The sequence below is a fragment of the Vicia villosa genome, linkage group LG3 (genome assembly GCF_029867415.1).
Source record: "Vicia villosa cultivar HV-30 ecotype Madison, WI linkage group LG3, Vvil1.0, whole genome shotgun sequence".
In the NCBI taxonomy this organism is placed as follows: domain Eukaryota; kingdom Viridiplantae; phylum Streptophyta; class Magnoliopsida; order Fabales; family Fabaceae; genus Vicia; species Vicia villosa.
This window is the reverse complement of record NC_081182.1, coordinates 35,853,087-35,876,683: the sequence shown is the minus strand read 5'-3', so window position 1 is coordinate 35,876,683 and position 23,597 is coordinate 35,853,087. Positions and strand designations below refer to the sequence as shown.

The 23,597-nt window shown below is 34.5% G+C and overlaps 2 protein-coding genes across 2 annotated transcripts; both read left to right on the top strand.

Moving 5' to 3' along the window:
* The first annotated feature begins 6,003 nt into the window (after positions 1 to 6,003).
* Positions 6,004 to 8,290, top strand: LOC131660988 (F-box protein At5g50450-like). The gene is made up of 3 exons (XM_058930373.1): positions 6,004 to 6,320; positions 6,417 to 6,579; positions 6,667 to 8,290. Exons 1-3 carry the CDS (start codon positions 6,181 to 6,183, stop codon positions 7,426 to 7,428), a joined length of 1,065 nt encoding a protein of 354 aa, XP_058786356.1. The 5' UTR covers positions 6,004 to 6,180; the 3' UTR covers positions 7,429 to 8,290.
* Positions 8,291 to 20,171: 11,881 nt separating this feature from the next.
* Positions 20,172 to 23,152, top strand: LOC131655398 (uncharacterized). The gene is made up of 5 exons (XM_058925281.1): positions 20,172 to 20,532; positions 20,616 to 20,864; positions 21,534 to 21,615; positions 22,494 to 22,572; positions 22,673 to 23,152. The coding sequence occupies exons 1-5, from the start codon at positions 20,296 to 20,298 to the stop codon at positions 22,734 to 22,736; spliced, it is 711 nt and encodes a 236-aa protein (XP_058781264.1). The 5' UTR covers positions 20,172 to 20,295; the 3' UTR covers positions 22,737 to 23,152.
* The last annotated feature ends 445 nt before the right edge of the window (positions 23,153 to 23,597 follow it).

Sequence of the window (23,597 nt, the reverse complement as noted above, 5' to 3'; positions counted from 1 at the left end):
AACGTTATTTAGGGTTAGTGATAATTTTACGAACTCCATTCTAAGATGTTTTTACGAAAATAAAAGACCGGAATAAAAAACGGTGCGCAGAAATACCCGAAACGGGTTAATTTTGAAAAAAAAAAAATGGCCCACACATAGGAGCCAATTGGTTTGGCGCCTATGTGTTAATGCATGGCCATATGTGCCATTTCAAATGGCTTACACATCTTTGCCCTAATTTTTGTTCTTTTGCGCCAAATGGTTTGGCGTGTGGACCATGCATGCGCCATTTCATTTGGCGCATTCTCTTCCAGTATGTCCCAAACCTAGACAGTTTGGTAAATACCCCGAAAAGTTGGTTTTTTCAGTAAATTTTTTATTAAACCTGGTTATTTTAATTTTTTTTCGCGGACCGTTGCATCACAATTGTAACGTTGCTTTGAGTATAATAATAATAAACACAAAATATAATTGGTTTTTATAGGTTTTCTTTCATTTTCTTTTTATTTTTTATGTTGTTTTAATAATTCTTTTGCTTTTAAATTATGATATTTAAATTTTTTACATTCTAATATTTAAATTTAATTTATTTAAGTTTAAAAAAATATATGAATAAAATATTAATATAAAATAAAATTGTATGATTAATATGAGTTCTTTAAAATGATATTGTTGAGGTGAAAATTGGATGAGTTGCTTCAAAATGATTTGGTTTAATGAATCCCAAAAAAACTCAAAAATGTGTAACACCATTGAAGATGTTATTAGTTTTTAATACCTCTTTAACATTTTATTTGAAAGCATATATCCAAGTGAAAAAAAAGGAGAAGAAACGTTTTTAAAAAAATTTACTAGAAAAAATATAGGATGAGAAAAAAACCTATACAGTAGATATCCACAGATAAAATCCGTCACAAATATGAATTGAATGATTTAATAGGTATCCACCGGTAAAATAAATGGATATTTAATTACTCGTTTCCTTACCGCCACAGATACAGATTTGATAGTATCCGTATCCGCGAATATCCGTATTCGTTAATAATTAGTAAAATTAATTAAATATTAATTTATTTAATATAAATTATTATTATTATTATTAGAATTATTTAGTTGAATATTAATTATTAATTATTATTATTTTGTTGAATTTATTTATTTGATAAAAGAAGAAATAAAATGAATGATTCATTTTTGTTATTATTATCGATTAAATTTAAAAAAAAAAATTTGTCTTTAATAAAAATACAAAAATTAATTAACTATATTTAAAAAATATTTGAATAATAATATTCATGATATCCGTTTAATACCCAAAAATTATAACTATGAAATCAAGATTTTAAAAATTAAATAAGATTATATTTATAAGTATAAATTTGAGTTAAATTACTATAAAGTCAAATTTCGGTAAAATCAAAGATGAACTTTATTTTGTCCAATTTATCATATAGTGAATGAAATTCTTGACTTCCAACATAATTTAACATGATTTAATCTGTTTAATTTGAATTAAAAAAATTAATTATTATTTTTGGATTGTTTTCATTTTTAACTATTTATTATAGTAATTTAATATTTATATTTTATAATTAAATTAAAATGTTGAATTATATTTAAAATTAGGGTTAAATATACTAACCCCCCCTGTAATGTTAGCGAGATTAGGTTTTAGCCCCTGTAAAAAAAAATTTTTTGATCACCCCCTTAACATCTGTAGATTCCCTCCCCAGACCCCCCTAATTGCCACGGTTGCACTCAGATTCCCCTAAGATTCTATTTTGAATCACACGTGGAATTTTTTTCCTTCTTAATATCCACCAAGGCATTTCATCATCTTCTCAAATTACATTATTTCAGCAAACGAAGAAACTAGGGTTCCTGTTCCTCTCCTCGTAGCATTCCTCAGTCGCTGCTTCACCGCTAATCTCACAACATGGGTAGCAAATCTTCCTCTGTAGGGAACTCCGGTTGCAAATCTCCTTCTTTGCTTCATCGTTCCCAAGCTCCACCTCGCTGTAGTTGTAACATAACCATGAAGATGTGGGTATCAAACACCATTGATAACCCTAAACGCAAATTCTGGAAATGCAGAAATGTACTGGTAAGTTCATTCACATTTTTTTTATTTGGTCTGTTTGCTGTGCAATAAAGGTTGCTTGTTATTCTGCAGAATGGATGCGGTATGTTCATATGGGATGATGAGCTGGGTGAATTCAATGTCGAGGTGATTCAATGTAAATGCACTGAAATGACAAAAGATGCGTTGAAAGAGATTTTGAAGGACATTGTCACTGACAATTTGGGAACAGACACAAGTAATGAGAAGATTTTGAGGTTGAAGAAAAAAGTTGTAATGGAGAAGAAGAGGAACCATAACATGATTGTTGCACTTGTTATGTCTTGGATGTTTTTTGCAGCATTTTATATGTTTCTGTAATTTAGTTTAGGGAAGTGTATGATGTTTGTGATTGTATCACTTGTATCAATTGTATAACTTTTGTGGTTTGTAACAATTTGAGATTGAATGGAATGAATGAGCATATTATCATTTTTCTATAAAGATTTGCAAATAATATGAACATCATTCTGAACATCATTCTGAACAACCTCAGTAACTTTAGCTTTGACCTTTCTCTACATCACAGCCACAAACAAGCAGAACAAATTAATACATTGAGTGCAACAGAAATATTTATGAAGAACATGTAAAATGTGTTACCTTTCTTTTGAGTGCAACAGGGTCCTGTGTGGGGCTCTTACAGGTCAAAGCATTATGACCAAACTGGTCACATTTTGTACATTTGTATGCAACCCCTGTCCTTCTTTTCCTAGCACCCTCTTCACCACTTTCTCGAATCCTCACCTTTCTAGGTCTACCAGGCCCTTGTTTGTAAGCTGGTGGTAGCATGTCTTCAATCTCAATTTCTGGCCACATGTCTTGGCCATTTATAGGTGACACAGAGAATCCATAACACTTAGCATATTTCTCCCTTGTGTAGCATTCATCAACAAAATCCTCAGGTGTTTGTTTTCTATAACTCAAAGCAGATACAGCATGCCTACAAGGAATCCCAACCAATTCCCAAAAATTACAGCTACATGATTTGTTTGCTATGTCCACTATGAATTCTTGGTTGTTGAAACTGTGAGTCACTTGGAACTTCTCATCCACAGACCAAGTTGGTAGCCAATGACCACTATGAAAAACTTCATTGTCCAACCTTCTCCTAGGTATAGGCATAACTCTATGTTGCCATTTTTCAAGTTTCTGTACAGAGGTTGCTAATGGGAAGTATTGATCATTTGGATCCCTTCCAACTGCAATCAGAAGTTGACCACCATACTTGGTTTTTAGGTGACATCCATCAACCCCTATAAAGGGCCTACATCCATGGATAAACCCTTTCTTGCAGCCATCAAAAGAGAAGTAGAAACTTCCAAATCTAGGTTGGATAGTTGGGTTTGGTCTCTCAACATTAATTTTCACAGTATTGCCACTATTAACTCTTTTTAATTCAGATGCATACCTCCATAGAGCAGCATATTGCATATCAGCATCTCCCTCCACTATTTTTTTTGCCATCAACTTAGCCTTCCATGCCCGAGCAACAGTAATACCCACTGAAAAATTTTGCCTTACATCTTGCATTATGTCCCTGATTCTTACATTTTCACTTGATTGCATTTTCTTGACCACATGCTTAGCCACCCATCTTGAGTTTGCAGATCTATTATTTAAAACCCTAGCACAAGTGTGGGTGTCTACAAGTGTTTTTATAGCATAAGTATGCTTGTGGCCCACTTTGGAACATAAGACCAAAAAACCACATTTAGCCTTACACTCTACCCTTACTCTATAGCTTTCATTTTTCACAAAATTAATTTCCCTACCATTGAGAACTGACCACTCACGTATTGCCTCTTTGAAGTCAACAAGTGTATTAAATTCCATACCCCACTTAAACTTGAAGTCCTTATTTAGGTGCTCTTTCCTAAATTTCTCATACTTGGGCTTATCCTCATCACAAGACTCATCTGGATCTGATGAGTTGAGCTCATCACTAACATATGCATCTTCTTCACATTTCTTGTTGGGCCTAGTCAACAATCCAGCAACTACCCCTTCTTCCCTTAGTGGCAAAGTTACATCAATACCCTCAAATCCATCTAACAAGGCAGTGGCTCTGTCGTCCTCACTATCATCCAAACCCTCAACCACTTCATCTCTTAAGTCATCTAGTTCAGTGTCTCCATTAACACAAGCAGGTTCCCTCACATATTGTTCTATGTTTTCAGCATCATGTTCCAGATATAAGTCTCCCTCAGTACCATTTGCACAAAAATAAGAAGCAAAGTCATATGCATCATCATCCTTTCTAATCGGGATATAACCCTCATCTATTTCCAATATCTTCGCCCATACCCTATATCTCCCTTTCTGGTACCCCCACTTATTCACTAGGTTCTCGATAGTTGCCATGGTCCATGATTCTATGTGTAACCCAGAAATAGTAGAATCTACCCCCCCTCTATAGATTATCTCATCTTTGTTTACCCTAATAAACTCACCCCCGTGGTGGAAAGTAACATTGAAATGTTGCATATCCTGCGTTTAATCATTCAAATCGAAATAAAAACCCCAATAGAGAAGAAACACGAAATGGAGAAGAAGAATAACCATAACAACACTAACCTCTGACATTGCGCCGTCGTCCACCAAACCCTTATGCGCCGTCGTCCACCAAACCGTTATGCGCCGTCGCCGTCGTCACTGTTGTTGCTAACTTGGGGATGTCTGAAAACGTAACTAAACCTAATTTTTACAAGGGGGTAAAACCAAATGACTTTTTAACTATTTACAACAGCATGGCATGTAAATGTTACTGATATTGCCACGTATGTAACATGCTAAGGCCACATGGACTTTTTAATTTAATTTTAATAAATCTGATTTAACAAGTGGCATTGGGGGTGTTTTGGCGTGGAATCTTTGCAAGTTAAAGGGGTGATGAAAAAAAAAACTTTACCAGAGGCTAAAACCTAATCTCGCTAACATTACAGGGGGTTAGTATATTTAACCCTTAAAATTATTAATACTTGTGATATGTGAAAATCAATATCCTTTAATATTAATATATATGAATTAATTTCAATTTCAACTGAAAAAATAAAACCAACCCTAATTGTTGCGCAAAACATTCCCACTACATTGCACTTGGTGGGAAATGTTCTCACATTTCCACTCGCACGTTTGACCCTAAATTGAATTTAGGCAGAGTGCAAGTTCACCTTATGAGGCCATCATTACCCTTCTTTAGTTTGAATCTTGAATTTTCAATTAGGTTTACCAAAAAAATGTTAACTGTAAAATAAATAAATTTTGACTGAAAATCTTGAATTCTGACCATTACAAAATCTGAGTTTTATTTTTTTACCAATTATGTTGGTTACCTTACATAATTTTTTTTTACAACTTTTTTACCAATTATATGAAAAAATAAATTATTCACCGACAAAAATATAGTTTTATATCAATATCTGTTGTAAAAAATTAGATTCATATAAGAAAAACTTATTATCAAATTTTAATATAAAGAATTTGTTTGGTCACCATTTAAATATTTTTTTGCCCGGTAATAACTATCAAAACTAATAATCATGAGAAGGATCTAGATTCGAAATCACACTTGCCAAATAAAAATTACTATAATTAGAAAAAATTAACATTAATTTAGATATTAAAATATTTGTTTAATTATTTTGATTTCTATTTTATTTCATTTATGTAAGGAATCAGTTTCATATTCGATATTTTTCTTACATTTTGACGTGTCAGTTTCTTAATAGTGTTAACACGTAAAAATAAAAACTGGCTGCGTTGTTAACTTTCCTTGCATATATATGAAAGGACCAAACAGTATAGGATTAATCTAATGAATCAGTTAAAATTGAGGGATAAAATTGTAATTAGGACAAAGATATAATAAAACCATGGCTTGTAAAACGTGGGTCCATAATTTTTTTGCTAGTCTTGAAAAACAAATATAAAGAACAAGAATGCTTCTCACCTCACCTATCGCTTCCGTTTCATGCTTTTCAGTTTCTTTCTCACAGGCTCACGATATTCTCAGACCCTCTTTCCCATAACTCCGAGTTTTTACAATAACGATTACGAAGAATCTCAAATGAGAAAATATGAGAAGGCCATTGAAACAACCACACAAGAATGAAGAAAACCTCTTCGAAGAATTACCAGATGATGTCGTCGTCTTCATCCTCACGAAGCTCAGTTCAACTGCCTCTTCATCTTCCCATTTCCTCAACATTCTCTCAACGTAAGTTTCACCTTCATCATCCTCTCTCTTTCTCCTCAGAAATCATCGTTAAAAATCCATTCATTCATCTAACACCGTTAAATAAAATGAACACAGATGCAAGAGATTCAAACAGTTAGGTCTTCATCCTTTGGTTTTATCGAAAGCGGGGTCTAAAGTTCTTTTCGTTCACCCTAAAAAATGGTGTGATAACTCTCACCGTTTTCTTAAACGCTGTGTTGACGCCGGTAGCGTGGAGGCTTTTTATACTCTTGGAATGGTGAGTCACTTTTTTTGTATTCCTCTTCGTTTTGTTCAGAAACGAAAAATAAATAATAATATTTTTTTTATATTTTTCTTGTCATAGATCCGATTTTATTGTCTTCAAAATCGAAAGAGTGGACTATCCCTAATTGCGAAGGCAGCAATGAAGATGCACGCGCCGGCGCTTTACTCACTCGCTGTGATTCAGTTCAACGGAAGCGGTGGCTCTAAGCACGACAAAGATCTACGCGCTGGAGCGGCACTTTCTGCACGCGCGTCGTCACTCGGCCACATCGACGCGCTTCGTGAGTTTGGCCATTGTCTTCAAGACGGTTACGGAGTGAAACAGAACGTTACCGAAGGACGACGGTTGTTGGTGCAGGCTAATATTAGAGAACTGTTGCTAGTCTTACGCGCAGTTGTGGCGGAGTCGCCTTCACGCGCTGGTTTCTGTCAGGAAGCTTTGCGGAGTTTGAAAAACCTGGCTGTGCCTTTGATAAATACTAGCAATAACGATGAAAATGGTTACAACGTGACGGTGCCGGAGGTGCATCCGGTGAACTGGTTTTTGAGGCAGTGGTTTGAGTCTGGGAGAGGCACTTTGGAGGAAGGGTTGAGACTGTGTGCGCATATTGGATGTGGCCGTGTGGAGATGCGGCCGCATGAGTTTCGGCGGTGCTCCGTTTGTGGTACGGTGAATTACTGCTCCCGTGGTTGTCAGTCACTCGACTGGAAACTGCGGCATAAAATGGAGTGTTCGCCGTTAGAAGGGTGGTTGGACGAGAATAACGGCGGTGGTGATGATGGTCCTTTAGTCGGTGGCGGCGGCGGCGACGAGAATCATGGGAATGACGTGGCGGTCTAGAATGGAGCAGTTTATGATAAAAAAAAGTTTTAAAGAAAAAACTACAGCAGTGTAATTCATGTATTTTTTTTTTTTTGTTTTTTTCTTGTTTAAAAGATTACTTAAAATTAGCATAACTTGTTTGAAACAGGTAAAAGAGTAGACGTTCTTGATTCAAAATTTTATTAATTGCATTTTAAAGCTAGTCCTATTAAAATATTTGAAACCGAAATTTTGGTAGCGTTATAATGATGAAAAGAATAGGTGCATTCGGAATGAAAAAGAAAAGGGAAGGTAAATGAATAATGCGAAGAATTGGAAGTGAAAGGCATAAAGTGGGAAATCCAAAAGCATGTTGACGAATTGTGCTTGTTGTGTGACCCAATTTTATTCGTATCTATATATAGTGGAGAGTGAGTACATCCATTAACTATTTTTTGTTAAAGGTATGGTATCAAAAAGAAATCTATGCCAGGTTAGGGTAAAGTTAACCACGAATTAAGGTATATAATGAATATTTGAATACTCTAAATTGCTGCTGCTAAGTGCTAACTGCTAATGCATGTGGTGGATGAGTAGCATCCGTATAAGATATTAGCAGCCAACAACTAGGGTACGTGGGTACTTCACGTTCATGACACTTTTTGGAAACGGGCTTGGACGAATATCGATGTAGTTAAAAAGCCCAGGCCTTGGTGTGATATTTTCAAGAAGAGAGTGGAAAGGAACATCACAATTGCAGTGTAGTGCGCAGGCTACAGGTTAGTTACGTCACTGTTATTGTCGCTACGTTGCAGAAGGAGGCTTTCGTATTCATGCATGACCGAGTTAGATGGTAACTTACTAATGCCTTAGGTCCACATCAATTGCATTTCAAAACTACTCTCATTATTTATATATCTAATATTTATTAATTTGGATATTATTTTCACTTTATTTTAGATTGATCATCAAACAAAACATGATATTTTTTATTTATTTAAAAAATATGTCCAATTGAAGTATTTTTTTCAATTACTATATATTTGGTTCAATGCTTGTTTGAGTATTTAAAAAAATCGAAACCCCTTTCATGAAAACTACTTGTAACAAATTGGATTTCAAATGAAAAAAAAAAATTTAATTAATTTTTCAAAATCGCAACAAATCAAACTACATGTATAAATTTTAATATTTATTTAATTTTTAATAGTATGATATATTTCATGATATTTAATTTGGTTAATATTTTTTAATATTTTATTTGTTTTATTTTTCATTTTATAATTTTAATTTTTGATATATTATATGTTATATATTATTTTAAATCTATTATTTTATAATATTTTTATAATATTAATATTCATAAGAAAACTATAATTTATAATTTAGATATTTATCCAGATTATATTTATGAAATTGAATCAAATTAAATTTTTTAACTAATCATCTAAAACTCGACGATATTGCGAATTTCAAATCGAATCTCAATTCTCAACCACAGGTAATATATTATTTTCTTTATTGTGACTTGTACAATTATTTTAATTGAATGTTTGAAAATGTTGATTTTTTTATATCTATTATAATATAATATATTTTAAATACCTTGTCAATATTTTAAAAAAATATCAAATCCATTGAGATCAAATCAATTTGTCCTTTATCAGTTTGTTTGGTTCTTATTTTGAATGGATTTTCTTCAGATCAGAAACTTTGTTTCCACGTGAGCTTCTTCTTAATCAGTTCACGGAGAAATAGGAGTGTGTTCTTACATTGCATGCGAGGATCACGTTCTCTTCCTAGCCAGATTTGTTCAAATTTGGTATCTCTCATTTTTCAATTTGTTCGGTTACATTTGTGAGTCCAATTTACAATTTCTGTTAATATCTTCCGCATATCAATGATGTCAAATTATGAGAGATATTTGCAAATTATATAGAAATACTGCATTTGTTAAGAGAAATTCATTTATTTCATAATAAAATTTAAACTATTCAAGTGCTTGAGCATTTTATTCATCAACAATTATATTTTTCTTTCATTACTACGTCCAAACAATATTCGTATTTGAGTATTTTGAATTGTCATAAATATTACCTATTTAATATTGCTCTCTCTAGTCTTTTTGAACTTTTTACATATATTAAAAAAAAGAAAAATGCTTATCAATAAGAAAATAGAAAAACAATAAATGCAAGAATAAATCTCAACCATCCATTATCACCTCAACTCCCATGATCCCTATTAAAAAAAAGTTAAATATAAAATTAATTTAGAATTCCCCACTAAAATAGTGACACATATTCATTCTTGCACTTCTTCAAATTTCTTCGTACTAAATAGCACTACTCTTAAAAAAAAATCACTATATGAAAAAGAAAAATTATGAAGAATTTTACAATATTATCATTCACTAATTGCATGAGAAAGATAAAATTAAATAATTGAAATAATAGATGAAAATAATACTTAAGGGTATAATAGAAAAAATAACATTGATGATTATTTGGTATTGTAAAACGACTTATATTTTAATACAAATTTTTTCTCCAAAACGATTTATAAAAAACGAAAGGAGTATTTGACTTGGCTCAATCATATGGAGAAGCATGGAGGGGCACCATCATTGTCATTATTACCTAGCCTGCTAAACTATCTTAGGTCATGATGACACATTTATTAGCCGCCACGTGTCATTATTCTTCTAACGTTTCACCTTTCCAAAGCCACATTACTCATTTTAGGGTACAGAGCCAATTAAAACGTTTAGCCTTTTGAGACTCGACTTAGCAGCTCTCCGTCACCTCGATGACTAAACTCCTCGTGGATCCCTGCGAGCTTATTCCCGAAAAACAAGACGGATCACAGATCCAACTTCCCGACATGACTGCAAGGACGTCTTTTTCACCTTTCTAGATCTTTCATCAAGTCGCACAGTTAGGGGTGGCAAAACGGGTCGTGGTCTGTAAGGCCGACCCGCGCACCCGCCAAAAATTGGCAGGTTGGGTTGGGATTTTGGGTCCGTCGCCCACCAAAGCTTGCCTCGCTAAAACCCGCCGCCTGTCAAAACCCGCATTGCATATTCGTTCAGCCCATCTCGCCTTTAGTCCGCCTTTTTTTAGTTAATTCTAGTAATTTCAATTCTTGATTGTTTTATTTTATACATTTATTGATAAATATATGTAATATTTTTTAAGTAAAACTAGTCAAAGACCCGTGCTATCGCACGGGTGCATTATTTGTGGTGTAGTATTTTATGGACAATATGAAAAAAAGTGAAGTAAAGAAGTTTGACCAAATTGTATTTATAAAATGAAAATTAACCGTTTAATTTTTTTTTTTACTAATAAGATATTAGTAGTATAAAAATTAGGTTCTAAATTAAAATAATGATTCAGAAAAAAAAATTAGGTTCTAAGTTAAAATAATGATACATAAATTTTGTATTTATTAATAAAATATTAGTAGTATGAAAATTAGGTTCTAAGTTAAAATAATTTCACATGTGAACATTTCAGAAAGACATGAAAATCTACTTTGTTCATTCAGAAAAGAAATCATCTACTAGTGATAAAAAGATTTTATTCAATTGTGCACTATTTTCAACAGAGAAGATATCCGTACGTTCGCACGGGTGAATTTATTTTAATTTTGATGTAATAATTAATTTATATATATATATATATATATATATATATATGAAAATTTTATTTTTATTGCGAAAGTACAGTAAAAAATTATGAAATCAAAATATTACAACAAATAATATGATTATACAAATATAATGATAAACTTGACAAATGATGTATTTAGATACACATGTTAACTTAAATAGAATTACATAATTATAAAATAAACAATTACTATATAAACTCAATTGTATTAAATAATAATAAAAAACTTGTGACATGGAGAAAGAAAGAAAATTGACATTTGAAAATAAGAATTTTATTTTCAAGTAAAGGTAATAATTTTATAGTGACTCGTAAGATAAAAAGTTAGGTGTTTGAGTAGTATTATTCAATTTGATAAAATACATTTTTAATGATAGTAAATAAAAAATATGATAAAAAATATTAAATTATTATATTTTAAAATAGGGCCATGTTAACATGTGCCCTAAGGGCACATGTTAAGAGCTAAATGTATAAATTTTTACTTAGAAATTGTGCATTGTTTTCATAAAAATTTTATAATTAATGTGTTTATTACGTTTTCCAATACAAATTTACTATATTTAGGTTTCTTAACATGTGCCCTTAGGGCACATGTTAGCTTTATCCTTTAAAATAAAGTAAGAGAGAGAATGGGAAAGGGTGGGGATATAATGAAGTAAGAGAGAGAATAGAAAAAAGTGAAAATGGATGATAGAAGCTTTGGTTGTGCCAAGTGTCTAATACTGATTGGAAAATAGAAAAGTAGTAGGTGATTTTGTTAGTTACCATTTTGTCTAATTTGTAGTGCAAATTTTTTTTTAGGAAATGGCAATAATGAAAGTTTGATCAATTTTTTAGTAAAGGATAGATAGTAGAATAGTAGATAGTAGATTTGTTAAAAAGATGCTTTTATAAAAAATTATTTTAAAAAATAAGTGAAGGTTTTAATTAAAAGATAAAAAAGCCTAAAAATTTATTTAAAAAATGAAGAAAAAAATATAAATAAAAAATAGGCGGGCAAGTCCGCTGTAACACTCCTTTTTACCCCAAAGAAATTATAAAGTATAATTACATAGTAAGATAGCATGCATACAACAAAGGGTGCCACATGTTGTTTCCAACACAATGAAAACCAACAAAACAGACATAATATAACTATGATCATTATCATAACACATATTCAAACTTCATGTTTCACTAGCTATGCATAACGCAACGGAATAATTCTTTCTCAAAATATTTTCAATGATTATATCTCATACTATATTCACCTACCAATTCATGTTAACAATCTCATATCTTCAATAAGTCATAATAATTCAAACATCGGGCACAAAGGCCACTCAACATATTATCTCCAAGTATAATACCAAATACGAGAATAAAACAATATCTCATAATAACAAACATGAATTCAAATACCCCCGTGTTACATGACCAGAGCATCGACTCACTACCTAATTAAACGGAATAACCAAATAGCTCCTTGGCTAATCCTCGTGTAAAACACCACTATTCTTCGGTACCTGAGTGATGTCGCATAGAATATCGTTCCAACTGAAGGGTAAGAATTCACATCATTATAAATATATATAACATAAACAATGAATATAACATACAAACATCCAACGAATTCATCGCGCTTCACAATCATAATGACTTCTACGATTTTCGCACATATCACAATTATCAACAATATCACATCAAGATAATAATTACCATTTATCACATATCACACATCCAAATTAATCATCATATAACAACAAGTGTGACTCCAATGCAATTTAATGTGACTCATGCATGTGGTACCAACGTGAATCTCAAGCTCACCTCGCTTTCGATTCATTTCTAGAATCAGAGCCACGCTCCTAATCCGGACTAGGATCCAAGTCATAATATGAACATATAGTCCACCGCTTCTGTTTCTACACTAGGATCAAAGCCACAACCGGAGTACAATCTCCCCCATGAATGCATGTGCAACAAAACCAATAATATATGCAATTAAGATTATCACACAACCTTAATCATTCAAGCATATGACAGTAATTCGAACTCATCGAATTATCCACCAAATTTTGCACAACATACATACATTTTTAACCACAAAAACTCGTTTTTAACCACAAAAACACATCCAAACAACCATTAATCATACATAGATAGGTTCCTAATCATGGTTCTATCACGGTTTATCAACACAACAACAAAAACATGATTCTTCATTCAATTCCATTGATTCCTACATAAACCCTAACATACAAAGTTATGAAAATTTGAGATTAAGAACACCTAACATGTATTCTACCCATTGTATATCATATACACCCATAATAACATAGATTCTCAACCTTACATTAGGTTGAATCTTCTAGTTCTTCCTCTTCCTTCACTTTCTCTCTTTCTGCTCTTCTCCCGTGTTCTTTCTCTTCTCTTTCACAAAAATGAGATACTAACCTAATCCCTTCTCTTACTATCTCTATTTAGTTAACGGGCTTAGTTACTCTCACCTCCTTATTACTTCTATTTCTAATTATTAGGCCCAATAGTTTATTCTATCGTTAACTCACCTAATAACTCAAATAGCATAATTAACATATAATCACACAATTAAATTAATCATCACACCACATAATAGTTAAATAAATGAACAACTAATAAAATAACTATCTAAATAAAAATCGGGATGTTACTCTCGCCGCCCTCCAACCCGCCATCTTGGGGGGCGGGCATGATAATTATGCCCATTTCACTTGGCGGGCTTAAGACGGGGCGGGCGCAGGGAGGGCAGCCCTTTTTGCCACCCTTATGCACAGTCATGACCCACCTTGGATGAGAGCACAACTAAAACATGTCTCCACGATAGCGACCTCGGAGTCTCCTCGATCCTTCGCGACGACCAAGATGAATCAAAGCCATTACTTCTAACATAAACAATAACTTGGAGAGATCCTATTATGGTCTGGTATGAACAAGCCCAATAGACAAGCAAGCCCAATTCAGGGTTCAAGCCTAATTGGATGCACATCTTTTGATGACCATTGAAGCGTTAAACCCACGTGCCTCACGAAGAGCACGCGGTCAACCTGTTAGCTGAAAACTGATCTTTGACCTCCGAACCATATGGTCAGTTCACCCAGGACGTGAGCCACTTGCTGACTCTGCCCTATCACGTAGGGCAGTTTCCTATTTCTGTGCTTCCAATAATCCATCCCAAAATAGGGAATCTTGCCCTAACGCTTGGGGCTATAAATACCCTTTTTTATTAGAGGGTCAGGTATTCATTCATTCTTGCTATACACCTTTGTAATTACACTCTGATTGCTCTCTCTTCTCACTTTGGCATCAGAGTACCTTGCAGGCACCTCCCATTCTCTGAAGATCACCCTGTTATTGACCAGGACGATCCATTCTGATTAGGTACGATTAGAAGTTACATGATCTTTAGGTACGATCCATCCTCTCATTTTTTTTAGATCAGAAGGTGGACTGAGCCCACCACAAAATATATTAAAGAAAAAAAGAGGTTACATAGAAAGAAAATTAGGGGGGACCAAACTAAAAACCCCTTAATGAGTAACTCTATAATAAGGAAGACCAATAGAGTTTTTAGCAAACTCCATTAAAATCTCCCCATGAACAACTTCCCACCAAGTAAAATCCTGTACATGTAATCCTATGTTAGCGAGCCTATCCGCGCAATGATTTCCTTCCCTGAATAAATGAGTGACCAAAAAGTTGATAGATCTAGCATGATGAAGAGCGTTCTCCCATCTGTTCCGGAGAGCCCAAGGGACAATGCGAGGCTTGGAGAAAGCTAAAACCACCAAGTTTGAATTAGTTTCAAACCACAAATTAATCCATATTTTCTGATTCGCAATTTTGTAGCAAAGATGGCACCAGATAACTCAGCCATAAAAGCATTACCTGGTCCAAGAAATTTGGAAAAACTACCAAGATGCTTTCCCGTATGATTTCTGTAGATACCACCGCAAGCCGCACGTTGAGGTACCCATGACGACGTGCGTCTGTATTACATTTTATTCAATGGAGAAATGGAGGGTGCCACAAGAGTTCCTTGACTATAAAAGCTTTGGGATGATTAACTTTAACATTGAAACTCTTGAGTATTTCGAAATCCAACACTGAATTCGAACAGGCTTTCGGAGTAGCATTGCCCGTACAAGCAACCTCGACGTTGACCGCATTAAGAAAAAATGCCCAAATGATGTTCTTATCATGAAACCGGCTTAAATTACGAGCTTTCCAAATCGCATTAACTATGCTAATAACCGCAGCCAGCAACACCAACTTACCCTGAGCTGAAGAAACCTTGTTGTAGGCAGTCCAAAAATCCGCAATAGATAAAAAATTATGCGACATAATTGAAGATAAAAAATTCCAAAACCTGGATGCAAAAGAACAGGAGAAGAACAAATGCTCCCAAGTTTCGCTATTAGTGCCACAGAGATTACAAATGGATGGAAGGTGAATCTCCCTAATAGCCAAATTAACGTCCGTCGGAACTTTATTATGGAGAAGCCTCCAGAAAAGTAAAGAGCAAGAGGCTGGAATATGTGTTCCAAATAAGCTTCCCCCAATAAAAAGAGTTGTTGTAATTACGAGATTTGAAATCGTAAGCCGTATTCAAAGAGAGGATGCCATCTGCCACAGGTTTCCAAACAAAGAGATCCTTTTTTTCCAAAACTGAGAGATGAACATTAGAAAGGAGATTAACAAGAGTTGGAAAATTGTCTTGAATTTCCCTAGGGAGACTCCACTGACGATTCTGAATATAGGCATCAGCTTTGTCTTTGAGGAAAGGGTGACTATCATTAGTTGTGTTAAGAGCTTCAATTACATCCGAACCGTTCCAACTGTCGAACTAGAAATTAATTTTGTCCCCATTACCAATAAGCCAGCTTGAATTACTCTTAACATCCTCCAAAGAAGCTTTCATACTACTCCACAGAGACGAGAAAATATAGTACGAAGTCTGTCAGTTATCACGTAAAACTCTAGCTCTAAGTAAACAAGCCCACTGATCATTAGAGTTGAATAAATCCCAACACTGTTTCAAATTGGCAGCCTCGTTTAAAGTAACCAAAGATCTAATCCCCAGTCCTTCCTCCTCGTAAGGCCGACAACATTTATCCCAAGCAACCGTAACAATCTTTCGAGTGTCAATCTCACCACTCCAAATAAAATTCCTAGCCCATCTATGAATATTCTTCAAAACCGAAATAGGCCAGGAGTAAATCAACATAGTGTGAATAACCATGCTTTGGATCGCCGAATTAACTAGAACCAGTCTACCCGCAATAGACAATAAGCTAGCTTTCCAAGCATATTATTTTGTTCGAATTCTATCCGCTATACCTTGAAAGTGCAGAGGTTTAGGCCTTCCCCAAAAAATAGGAGTGCCCAAGTAAGTGAAGCAGGGCCGGCCCAATCAGACAGAAGGCCCCGTTCTAATTTAAAAAATAGGCCCAATTTTAAAAAAAAAATACAATTATAATAAATAAAAATGGCACATATAAAATATAATTATGTATTAATAAAACAAATTTAATTATATTTATTTAGACTTTGATCAATTTCATTTTTTGATTGTATTGAATTTTTATTGTAATATTTTTTTGATTTAATGAATTTTTTATATCAAATTATGTATTTATTAATATTAATGTAAAAAAATTGGAGTTTTAAAAAATCGGGGGCCCTCTAAAGTTTGGGGCCCTGTGCTGTAGAGCCTCTTGCCCCCACGAGCCGGACCTGAAGTGAAAGGGATCTGACCCGTGTTGAATCCAACACAAGAAGCAATATGATTGTGCCTTTGACTCGAAGTCGACCCTGCATAAATAATAGATTTCGATGGATTCACATGTAGACCTGACGCACAAGCATACCTTCGAAAAAGAGTTGTGAGAGCCTCAATGGAACCCTTGTCTCCTTTACAAAAAACTATAATGTCGTCGGCGTAAAGAACATGCGAAGGCACATAAGAATTCCGGGAAGCCTTAATCAACTTCACATGCTTGTTCTCTACAAGTTTAGTAAGCCCTCTACTTAAAATATCTTCTGCCAAACAAAAATAAAAGGGGCGATAACGGATTGCCTTGACACACTCCACTCTTCCAAGTGAAAAAACCAGTCTGCGTCCCATTGACCGAAACTTCAATATTATTAAAAATCAATATATTTTTTATTTTATTATTTATTAGATCTATAAAATAGACTAGGTATATTATATATATATATATATTATATATATATATATATATATATATATATATATATATATATATATATATATATATATATATATGTTATACAATGAATTAAAATACAATACTTGTAGTAGTGAACAAAGAATGCATATATCAAGACTATTTCTCAACCCACCCCATGGTTATCTTACACACTATGCAAAATTTTAATTTTGCTCCCAACTTCCATAGATGCACATCTGGAAGCACCCCATATTTTGAAAAAATTTGATTCCTTCCGTGGATGCATCTACGGAAGCGTATAAAACACAACTATATTCAGTTATATTCACCTTATATTCAATTTGGAATACTTCCGTAGATGCATCTACAGAAGCACCCAATATTTTTGGAACAATGGTACTTCCGTAGATCCATCTACGGAACAATCTACTATTTTTTTTTTGAATTTTTTGAATGTATTGTAGATCACCAAATGTTTTCTTGATGCTTTATTGTTCATAAATATACACCGCTAAATTCTAATAAAAGACAACAATAGGTAGACCAATAAAAATACAATATATAAATAATGAAAGTCAAAGTGTCGAGTACATAATCAAATACATAAAAAAATAAAATATAAATACATCATCAAATATAACTACTGAGTATGTCGGGTGTCATCCTGCGTACCATCCACTCCGAGTCCACCAAGGGCTCTCCTGGCTCTACCCCTAGCATCAAGTGTCCCACTGGTCCTGGCACGATGTCAACGGTACAAAAATGCACTCTTTGCCAGCCTTATAATATCATCCATCACACGTCAAGAACCAGTCCCCTTAGAGAATAAACCCTCTACAATGGCTCTGATGCCCATGTCAGCTATTTGAAGACACAGAGGTAGAAGATCCTGAGTATGGTCCAACTAAGCATGATGCGCACGAAGAATCTCCTCGTGGGATGGTCTGGGCGGACCTCCCTCTACAGCTGTAAGCATGTATGAGTGTGTGACTCTGTAGTACCAAGTGATGTACCCCTCGGAACAACTCCAATCGTGCTCTGCTCTCGTCGCCCGTGCCTCCTCAGGGACCAAGTGATGCTCCCAGTCTACAAAGACCTCCTCTAACTTCCTGCAGGTCATGGCGATAGGAGCTGAGACAGTAGGATCGCGGGGTATCGTCTGCTCATATCCAAACTGACGCATGACGCGCTCCGGAAGATAGCGTACAAAAATGGTCGAGCTGACGGCCAACCATCCAGAATATAGAGCTATCTCGTCAAACGGAACCGTCTCCCGATGCTCATCATAGCATCAATATCTGATGTCCTCCGCGGTCATGCGGTCAAGACCGCGCCTGTAGGGATCCGACACCTGGTTCCCTCTAACGAGGGTGAAAGCACTGGCACACGGCATGACCTCTGTGTACTCCGCTACCTCTCCCCAGCCAATAATGTCTGGGAAGTGCTGTAGTATCCAACCCTGAAAAAACACGGTTATTTTAAAGTACTATAAAAAAAATATAAAAAAGTAGAAGAGTATAAGATTGTTACCACCAATAGAGTACAACTGCCCGCAACTGTCCTTGCCTTCCACAACCATCCCTCTCCAAGTCTGTGGTAACTGTACGCCAGTACAGCCGCTCCCCAGTTGTACTCATGGATACGTGTTGTATCCGGTAAGTACGTTATGTAGACGACGTCTGTGTACGTCGAGCTCGTGTCCACAAAGAGCTGAGTGCCTATCAAATATAGGAAGTAGAATCTCAGCGCCCGCTCTCTGTGTGTAGCCTGCTCAAACTCGTCTCCCTCAGCCTGGTGTGCTGCAGTGAGCTCCGCATCATACTATCTCTGCAGGAAGCTAAACCGAACGTGGACCCCTCAATTGGGACAGATGTAGAATGCCCGACTGTAGCGGGTGTATCAGGTGGAACAGGAGCTCCATCAGTCACCTGAGAAATAACACGCGTCCGTTTGCGACGCACAGATGCGTGCTGACAGTCCTCCCATGTATATCTCTATATGGCCCGTGAGTCATAATGTATGCACAGGTAACTGTACATGAACAATGAAATATAAATAAACAAGAAATTAAAAATAAAAATACTCTTTCCGTAGATGCACCTATGGAAGTATGTTAGTTTCTAAAACCTCGGGTGCTTCCGTAGATGGACCTACAGAAGCATGTTAGTTGTCAAATACATTGGGTGCTTTCGTAGATGGATCTACGGAAAGCCCCAACGTCCATCTCTTCCGTAGATGGATCTATAGAAGCAACTGAAGCTGAGAAACGCAACAATGGCGTCTGAGTTAGTCCCGCCACTACAAACTCTATTTTTGGTGGCTTGATCGTCCGTTTAAAACGTCAAACAAACCCTACATTGTCTTTAAACACTATTGCTAAACCTATCAATTCATTTCTACTCCTAAATATCACATTCTAATTCAATTTTAAAACTACTCTAAATTAACTAAAAATTCAAAAAAACTTACCGATTAAAATATCGCTTTGAACTTGAAAGAGATTTGAAGTTGATGTTGACAACGTAGTCGAACTTGATATCGCTTTTGAGGTAGGGAAAATATAGTTTGGGATTGAGAGAGTATGAGGAGAGTTTGAATTTGAGTTTGAAATGAAGAGAATGAGAGAGGGGAAAGGTCCGACGCGAGTTATAACACTAAATTTTTTCGTAGATCCACCTAAGGAAGACTTTCGGAGATGCAATGTTAAACAAAAAAAATACTTCCGAAAATGCATCTACGAAAGTACGATAATAAAATGGTCAATTGCGTAAAAAGGATATGGGATTCGTTGAGAAATTCTATCAAAACTTAGGATGGTTAGTATCTAGTAAAAATCCATGATATCTATCTCGTATATTAATTAATAATTAATAGATTTTGTGTCACACACAATTTTTAATTTTTGTGAGGATTTGGATATTTACTCTTTACTTATTGTCCCTTTCATTCGGAACTGTACAGTAACTAAACCCTCCACCCTGAGTGTGAAACACAAACGCCGTGTACGGCCGACGAATATGTCAAACTCCGGCGATGCAAATACAACGTCACAAGAGCAAGAGCAAGAATGGGCAACAATGGCGCAAGCGTGGCTTTGTTCTTTCCCTGAAGCCAAAGAAGTAAGCATGACGGAGGTCGAATCTTGGATCGACGCTAACCTCTCTTCTCTCCCAGAGGGAATCCAATCCATGCCTCGCTCTGATCTATGCCTTAGACTCATCTCAATTCAAAATTCCATGAGACTCCCAAATCAGGTTTCAATTTCATTCTAATTCTAATTGTTTTGTTTATTCTATACAACAGCGCTTTACACGGTTTGATTTTTCTAATGTTGTAGGAGAATGAAGCGAATAATGTTGATGTTCCTCATGCTAGGTTTCAACGGACTGATCAGTGGCTTCCGGTTTATGCGTGGTTAGAAACTTTGAATAAGGATGAAGTGGTTAAGTCTAAGGAAATTGCTGACTGGTTAGAGCAGAACCCTAAGATTCAAGAACAGTTATGCTCGAGGCATTCGAGATATCATTTGATGCATTATGTTAAAAAATGCCATTTCAAAATATTGAAAAGAAGGCAAAAGGGGAAGGTATATCAATTCCTTTCTCACCTTTGTTCTGTTTCTTATGTTCAATAGATAGTGATGATGATCTTGAACTGAAATAGTTTAGTTTAGTTGCTTTCGGCACCTTATTTCAGCTTACATTAACACTTGCAAGACTTTTGAGAGAGCTTATGAAATTGAGAATCACTTATGAGGGGTCAATAAGTTGTTATTTAGCTTATTCTGCATGAGCTCTACATGATAGTTTATGAGAATAATTTGACTTAATTTATCTTTTGTTTATCGAAATAGCTTATACATTAGCACTCACTCTTTCAAGAATGATTCATAAGCAAAAGTAAACTAAATCTCACATATGTTATGATAATTAATCATATTACCCAAGTTATCCTTCAAGATATTCATAAATTTATTCATTGGAAACTAAAGTTAAATTAAATGAGGAATTTCGGAGATAGTAACATTGATTAGGCTACAAGTTTTAACTTTTGCTTATACTTGATTTCAAGATAAATTAGCTATATACTATATGTTTATAAATAATTTTGGAGTGAGTATTTGGTAAGGTCCAGAATAAACACACACAGAAATACAACATGAAAGATAGTTTGAATATGTCAACTTATGCGTATAAACCCGTGTTTTTTACTTTACATCATATGTATTGACAATTTTGGTACTCTACCTATACAGGGTTTAGTAGAACAGCCTGGAAAAGACATGTCATTAAAGGTTCAGAAAGATGTGGTGATGAAACACCCAGCCCCATTTCCAAGTATGATTTTTCTATCTTACCTTATAAATTTTCTATGGTTACTATACAGAAGAATGTTTGTTTCACTTTCACTTCTCCAAAGTTGCACATTTATGCGAATTAGCTGGTATGTAGGAGGACATTATTGGAAACTATTTTATGGGAATTGGAACGGATGATAAAGGGATTAAATTTAATTATTAGAAGTTTTTGAATAATACAATTGTAAATTTGCATGTGTACCAGTCAATCTAATTTTGTTCCTGTACTAACAATTTAATACTGTTTCAAATATGTTGTGGTTTGACCTGCTCTGTATCTACAAGTACAATTTCTATAATTTTGTTACTCTCCTGTGGCCTTTCCAGCCTTCTGTTTATATCTATGAAGTGCCGTCGGATACGGATACTTTTGTTACTCTCATGTGGCCTTTCCAGCCTTCTGATTATACCTGCACTAAACATGCATTGAAAGTGAAATTGAGAATATCACATATTTCCAATTTCACTTTCCCAGGAATATAGCATTAGTAATTGTTATTTCTATTATATCAATATGCCAAGTGCGTGATTTGTAGCACTCAAATGCTAAACTCTAGAAAATTCTTATAAATTTTATTTACTTATATTCAATTGTTCAAGCTCAGGAAATTTCTTAGCCATTTTAATTTACCCTCTCTTAAATTTCGAATTCACTTTGGGTCATTCTACCAATGTTTTAAATCGCTTATCTCTAGTTCTATAAATGTTAGCTTTTCAAAGAAATTGTGTGTGTGTTTCAGTCGCACGGCACATAGGAGTTAAGTTAATGCTGTTATTAGCACTTTATGATTATAGGTTTAGGTTACTGCTGTTATTACTATTACATAATTATAGGTTATGTTCTTGTAAAATTTTCAGATAGTTCTGTAAACAATCTTCCCAAAGATAGTGATTTGTACTTGGCCAAAAGAAATGAAGCCTGTCAAAAATATGAGATGTAAGTGAATTCACATATTATTTATGTGCTGCTCCTTATTAGGTACTAGAAGTTCATTAGTGTACATATTTAAGTATTCTGTACATTGATTTGGTTTCAGTTTACTTGAGTTGGAGAAGCTGTTTTCCCCAGTATTCTCAAAACCTCCTATCGTAAACCAGTGATGCGGTATTGGAAACATCAACTACTGTGTCAGTCTGTGGAGTGCCGATTGGTATGTGCAGTGACGGAGAATTTCCTGATTTGGCTCCACTCCAAAGTTAACCTGGTGTTTTAATTGACCTTCTCACAATTCCTGTTCAATGAAGCAATGCTGCCTCTCTTCAGTGTTCACCTTACAGGTTAATTGTTGTCATTAGGGTATAATATAATAGATCTTGTGTATTTTTTTTAATTATCTAGAAAGTAGTGTAGCTTATTTATATTAATGATCATATAACTTTGCTAATCCTTTGTAATTAAAGTATTAGAACTAGAAGTAAGATTGAATGTACTGTGTGTAAGCCTTGGTTAGAGGATAAGCACCAGCAGTTTTGCTAAACGCCTTGAAAATCAACATCGAAATTGTTGTTCAACAAAAGATGTGCAAGATAACTGAATTTCATTTTTGTCTACGCTCTGATAATGTTAACCTTCCTCAATCCTTGTCCATGCACATAAAATGGATTTCATAAAACTTTAAGAGTGTAAAACAATTTTACACATATAATCAATCAAAATTTTTACATTTGTCATTTCATTTAAGTATTTTAAAAATTAAAATGAAATTTATTATTATACAGGACTCTCAATAGTTAACAGTGTAAAAATATTTTACATTTTCAATGCATTTCCTTTTTTCTCAAACTTTAAATTGCTAGACTAAAATATCTATTTGTTAAATGTCACATGAAATATTATGTGGGTGCAAAATGGAAGATTAATATAATATTTCCTTATTAAAATTTCTTTCTTCCCTCTCTTGAACCAAACCAAACGTTCCACTTTTAATTGCCAATGAAATTTTATGTTAAAGAAAGATGATC

Bases quoted from the DNA above. Each gene is read 5' to 3' on its own strand.
- LOC131660988 (XM_058930373.1), top strand. From the start codon at position 6,181: ATGAGAAGGCCATTGAAACAACCACACAAGAATGAAGAAAACCTCTTC. The intron at 6,321-6,416 runs GTAAGTTTCACC...AAATGAACACAG, and splicing joins TTCCTCAACATTCTCTCAAC to ATGCAAGAGATTCAAACAGT. The intron at 6,580-6,666 runs GTGAGTCACTTT...TTCTTGTCATAG, and splicing joins CTTTTTATACTCTTGGAATG to ATCCGATTTTATTGTCTTCA.
- LOC131655398 (XM_058925281.1), top strand. From the start codon at position 20,296: ATGTCAAACTCCGGCGATGCAAATACAACGTCACAAGAGCAAGAGCAA. The intron at 20,865-21,533 runs GTATATCAATTC...CTACCTATACAG, and splicing joins AAAGAAGGCAAAAGGGGAAG to GGTTTAGTAGAACAGCCTGG. The intron at 21,616-22,493 runs GTATGATTTTTC...TAAAATTTTCAG, and splicing joins ACACCCAGCCCCATTTCCAA to ATAGTTCTGTAAACAATCTT.